This window comes from Trichomycterus rosablanca, chromosome 1 (assembly GCF_030014385.1).
Source record: "Trichomycterus rosablanca isolate fTriRos1 chromosome 1, fTriRos1.hap1, whole genome shotgun sequence".
NCBI lineage: Eukaryota > Metazoa > Chordata > Actinopteri > Siluriformes > Trichomycteridae > Trichomycterus > Trichomycterus rosablanca.
Genome location: NC_085988.1, coordinates 53,794,433 through 53,800,432, shown reverse-complemented (window position 1 = coordinate 53,800,432; position 6,000 = coordinate 53,794,433). Strand labels below are relative to the sequence as shown.

The 6,000-nt window shown below is 40.7% G+C and overlaps 1 protein-coding gene across 2 annotated transcripts in view; it reads left to right on the top strand.

Moving 5' to 3' along the window:
- Window positions 1-2,175: 2,175 nt before the first annotated feature.
- pde3a (phosphodiesterase 3A, cGMP-inhibited) overlaps window positions 2,176-6,000 on the top strand; it is a 72,422-nt gene continuing 68,597 nt past the window's right edge. Inside the window, exons 1-2 of one of the 2 annotated variants that reach the window (XM_063004157.1) lie at window positions 2,176-2,209; window positions 2,988-3,241. In XM_063004157.1, coding sequence (XP_062860227.1) covers window positions 3,170-3,241 — 72 coding nt within the window. In that variant the 5' untranslated portion in view covers window positions 2,176-2,209; window positions 2,988-3,169. Of the gene's footprint in view, window positions 2,210-2,987; window positions 3,242-6,000 lie in introns of those variants that run through there. The other variant, XM_063004149.1, reaches the window with a different exon arrangement.

The window sequence follows — 6,000 nt, the reverse complement described above, 5'->3', positions numbered from 1 at the left end:
CACATGAGTGCTGCCAGCATTGCTGCAGAGGTTGAAGACGTGGGAGGTCAGCCTGTCAGTGCTCAGACCATACGCCGCACACTGCATCAACTCGGTCTGCATGGTCGTCATCCCAGAAGGAAGCTGACGCACAAGAAAGCCCGCAAACAGTTTGCTGAAGACAAGCAGTCCAAGAACATGGATTACTGGAATGCCCTGTGGTCTGACGAGACCAAGATAAACTTGTTTGGCTCAGATGGTGTCCAGCATGTGTGGCGGCGCCCTGGTGAGAAGTACCAAGACAACTGTATCTTGCCTACAGTCAAGCATGGTGGTGGTAGCATCATGGTCTTGGGCTGCATGAGTGTTGCTGGCACTGGGGAGCTGCGGTTCATTGAGGGAAACATGAATTCCAACATGTACTGTGACATTCTGAAACAGAGCATGATCCCCTCCCTTCGAAAACTGGGCCTCATGGCAGTTTTCCAACAGGATAACGACCCCAAACACAACCTCCAAGATGACAACTGCCTTGCTGAGGAAGCTGAAGGTAAAGGTGATGGACTAAACCCAATTGAGCACCTGTGGCGCATCCTCAAGTGGAAGGTGGAGGAGTTCAAGGTGTCTAACATCCACCAGCTCCGTGATGTCATCATGGAGGAGTGGAAGAGGATTCCAGTAGCAACCTGTGCAGCTCTGGTGAATTCCATGCCCAGGAGGGTTAAGGCAGTGCTGGATAATAATGGTGGTCGCACAAAATATTGACACTTTGGGCACAATTTGGACATGTTCACTGTGGGGTGTACTCACTTATGTTGCCAGCTATTTGTTTGTTGTTATTTGCCGGCTGTGTGTTGAGTTATTTTCAGAAGACAGTAAATCTACACTGCTATACAAGTTGTACACTGACTACTCTAAGTTATATCCAAGTTTCATGTCTATAGTGTTGTCCCATGAAAAGATATAATGAAATATTTGCAGAAATGTGAGGGGTGTACTCACTTTTGTGATACACTGTATATTGTATTTGTGTTATTTTCGGTGTCAAAAACAACCCCATTATTTTACAATAGCCTAAAATATATGCAGTTCCACAGGACTATGGAATGCATTAACAGGTTTCCCAAACATCCTTATGGCAAAAAATACCCTGAAACTCAACGCCTTTTAAACTCAACGCCACTCCCAGAACCAATTGGCATCGAGTTTCAAGGTACCACTGTAATTGCCATTTTTACCCATCAATCCACAGCTAAAAATCATGATTATTGTTTTTCAAAAAATGAAAATCTAAAACAAAAATATCTAGATCCTTTATTTAAATATTTGCAGTGCCTGACATTTTGTCAGATATTGTGCTTGCTATTGCTGTCTAAAGACTTTAGTTTTGTCTAATTAGAGAGAGTTTACATTTAATAGAATTTTAAATAGTCCGATAGTCCAATATGCATTTTATTTTAAAGTGGATTCTGTCTTCTCATAAAGGTCCGATATATGGCGTATGTCAGTGTTGTTCGTCCATTAGATTTTCACATCTTTGCACAGGAATTTGGCAAGAGTGATGGTTTAATTCTTTTTAACCTCCCCAACCATGGTTCTTCTTGCCTGGATGCCCAATTCTAAGAAGTTTTGTTTTTGTGTCAAAGTTCTTTCATTTAAAATTATTAAGGCCACTGTGTCCTGTGAACATGCTAACATATTGTATGTCACGATCTATGCCTTGCCACAACTTGATCTAGAAGATCCATGGACAGTTTCTTGGACTTCATGGCTTGGTTTTTGTCCTCACAATGCAAGTGTGAATTGAGGGCCCTTACTGACCCAGGTGTGTGTTTGTTCAAACTATGTTTAATCCATTTAAATTGCAAATGATAGACTCAGATTGTTTCATATATGTGTGGACTGAGATGAAGAGTTATGAAAATGTAAACTTAGCAGCATGTGAGCTAAAAGTTGTGAACACAATTTTGTATTGTATTATTGAGTAGGCTTAAGGTTATAATTAGCAATACAGGTGACATAACAGTGGTCACCGGCTAGAGTGTAAAAACCAAATTTAAAAAGGGAGATATCATAAAGTAAGAAGCTGGAAGAAGTGAGAAAGAGAATGTAGAAGAAGGCAATGGCCTTGTGTGAGCAGAGCCAGGAGCATTTCTACTTCTGCCTCACTGCACAATTATTAGACAGGCTTCAGTGGAAGCACGGCATGGCGGGCAAGAGAAAGACAGAGGTTTGTACCCGCAAAATTAACGGTTCTTTTTTATATTCACATTAGTTTGATTAAGCGTGTTGTAGAGTAAACGAAACAGTTTCTGTGGCGTTTTTCCACACTATATCCTTTAATGAAATGCCTATGCAATTTGTAATTTTATTGCGCATCTTTCCTTGTGGACGGCAGTAGTATCGGACAGCAGTAAACTAACGAGTATTGAGGACTGTGCGCGAGAGCAGACCGCGCGCTACCTAATCTTATATTTATGTGTGTGAATGCGTGAGCCACCACTCAGTACAGAGGTAGCCAATCTAGGTGGGGGCCTAACACAGGAGAAAGTGTAGAAACCTCTCGTCTGCGTTTTTTTGTCCTGCTGCCTAAACTCGTTGGCTGGGTGTGGAGCACAGCTGCAGCGGCGCTCGCCACGCACACTCGGGATCCCATTTTCTTTTTGTGAACTGCAGCTTCGTGGATCGCGTTTTTGCTCTTGTATCATCGGATCGCCCCCATTTTTACTTTAGCGGGAGCTTTCCTCTGGGACGGTCTTTACTTAATTCGTTGCGGAGTGCTGGGCTATCCGAACTACGTTTTCGTATAGCCAGAGTGTCACTTGGGGAAAGGGTCGGCGCAGGCGCGTTTTTCATGGCCCGGATGGCCAGCTGCTGTGGGCCAGCGTAGTGGTGCTCTGCTTGCTTGGCAAGCGGGGCACTCATGGTGATGCGACTGGGCCAGGGCATCTCCGTCATTGTCTTCATCAGCATCATCAAAGCCGTCTCCCTCATTTCACTGCATAAAGTGCGCGCCAGCTGGAGACCGTACCTTGCATATCTGGTGGGGGTTCTAGGCGTCCTGCTCGCAAGATATGCTGATCGGCTGCTGCCGAATCAGGGAAACCACCAAGAGGGCTACACAGGATCCAGAGAAGCCATTCCTGCTTTAAAAAGGCGCAGGAGGTCCAGCTCGTTTGTATCGTCAGACATGGCACATTACGGACAGACCAGCAGCAAGTCGCACAGGAGGACCTCCCTGCCATGCATCCAGAGGGACCAGGTAAAACTTTCCTCTTTATTTAGCCCAGTTACAATGACTAGTCCAACCGTTTTAGACAACAACAGTGACAACAACAATAATAATAACAGAGATTTTACATTAAGGAACGGATGGAGAGTTCTGGTAGTGTGAAACATTATTTAAAAACAGGAGGGGGGGGGGGCAATCATTTTCATAAAGACAGTTTGTATAATTTAATGGACAATCTCAGATTATTTTATTTCTTAGGAATTTATTTAAGTTATTAATTTATTTTTAAATTGTAAAAGATACCCATACCTTTCGGACCTTTTGGCATTATACAACTTTTCCAGCTGTTTTGCGTGCTTTATCATTTGCCCACAAGTTTCTGTAACATAACCTTTTGGCTCTTGTTGTTTAATGTTGTTTTATAAATGTTTGTGACAAGCTGTGCCAACATCACTTTATTTCAATTTACTGTGTACACAGAAACAACAAGCACACATGTATTTACATGGCATTCAGTGTAAACTAAAATGCAGCAACATTATTTGATGAAACCTGACACATTTACACCCAAAATTTTTAGTTTTTTAAGCGGCACACAGATTAACATGGCTCTACATTTGTCCTGTTTCCATCATAACAAAATCCTTATCATATACATAATTTGTAATTCTCTTTTCACTGCAATATTTTATGTGATTTCAGGGTATTATCTGTCAGTTGAAGTGATATGTAGCATGGAACAATTAAAAAATATATTTCCTTGCTTCAGTTATTAAACAATATATACACACATGCTTATTCAGATAAAGTGTGTACAGTTGTGCAGATGTTCTTGCTTGGGTGAACACATCACAGTACTTTGTCATTCTTTAACAGTAGCCTATACACACACACATTGTGGTATAAGGTTAATACAGATGTGGGTAGCTTTGCATGAGTGACCACCTCCTTTTGGGTAACAAGTGAGCCAAAGAGGAAATGAATCCAAATTAACTGCCCTGTGGGCTGTCAATGGATGACTGGAAATTGGCATATTATAATCATTTCTGCAATGTGGAGGTTTTTTTTTTCTTTACATAATCTGTTACTGCAGGATTGTACAGCAGTAAAATTATTCTTTTTACCTTCTTTGCTTAATGTTAGGAATTCACTCTGTATTTTCCTTGTAGTCACAAGCTTCGGAGAATGGGGTATAAAAACATGATACATTAAAAAAAGACATGGGTGGTAAGATCATTTGCAAGCTAATTTTGCAGTAAATGTAGTGTAGATTGACATTGAGATCCTCTGCTTAATGGACAGCTTCTAGTCAACTCTTCTATGGAAAGGCTGCAGTTGCTTATAAGCCAAATGTTTTAATAAAGCCTAAGGGGCTATTTAAACCTGGCCAGTTATTTTTTACTCTCACTTACATTGTTGTTTTACATTAATTTGCCAACTGAGTATACTGGTTGTGTGATAAATCCCTAAAGTGGGCCTGAATCGTGTTTGCTCCTATTAAAATGGTAGCTTTAGGCTCTTTTGAATTTAGGGGGAAGGATTATAATGGATTAGATTTTGAAGCAGAATAAGGGTGTGTCTGGGTCTATTTAAAGAAGAGTGGATAAGACCAATATTCTCTCTCTGATTCAGAGAAGATCCATAGAGACTGTGAGCATATTTTGGTGGCATGGATTTTTTGTGTGAAAGGGATCGTCTTAATTTGCTAGAGTTGGAAGTCTAGTGGGTAGATTTTTCCATGTGACATGTCATTATTAATCTTTTGAAGACAGTACAAATCTGGAGAACAAATTCCAAAACAAATGCTGATTACCTGGTACTGGTGGTAGTGGCATATTTCAGACATAAAAGTTGTATTTTTCTTTTCTGCATTTTTTTCTGTCTAATGACACCCTTTTAAATATCTGCCATGGCCTAATTGACCTCATTTCATTTGCTACTGCAGATTGAGATGCTGGCAGAGCCAGCAGTCATCTTGCTAGTCTGTGCCTAGACTGAAATGTGTAGCTTCAGCTGTCTTGCTTGCATGGCCAACTCTCTGCTGAAATAATTTTTTTCAAGACCTCTGTAAACATGGTACCTGTAATTTCACAAGTTTGTCTAGTCATATAGAGAATTTTGGATCAGAAAAAGGCAGATATATTCATTACCAGGAAGTCTTCAGTTAGCTCAATGAAAATATCAGATACATTGGTATGACCAAGGCACAGATGAGTTTTACAGATGTAGAACGTCCTTTAACTTCCCGCTTGCAGTTCAGTTTTTTAAAAATAATAGGCAAGATGCAAATTTTCCACTGTGCTAAGCAATGGAAAATCATTAACTTTTGTTAATTGTCTTTTGGCTTGTGTTTGCTTGCATATACTGCATGCTCAGCTGAAATATGTGTGCATATGTACCACATGCATCTCAGTAAGCTCAATGGCTTATAGCTGCTGTGAGGGAGCTTGTTATTTTAACCTGGGCTGGCCATGGCCCAACATCTCTCTCGTAGGTCCCCTGCTAGCTGTCCATATGAGCTCCATTCCCAAGACAAGGCACGTCTTGTTAGGCTAGTCAGTGGTATGTTTTACTTTCAAGAATATGTCAGGAAGATGGAAATGGGGCCAGGGAGCGGGTACAAAGATTGAGTCAGCCATCAGCAAAAATTATGTTTGATTCTTGTTTAAATAGTGTTTAAGACTTTAAGTAAGTGTTTGTTTTCTTTTTCATGATTTTAATAGATGATTGAAAAGTGTAAGTGTAAAATGTGATGCATGTTTTTCTTGTAGTGGGTTAGGCTGTAATTT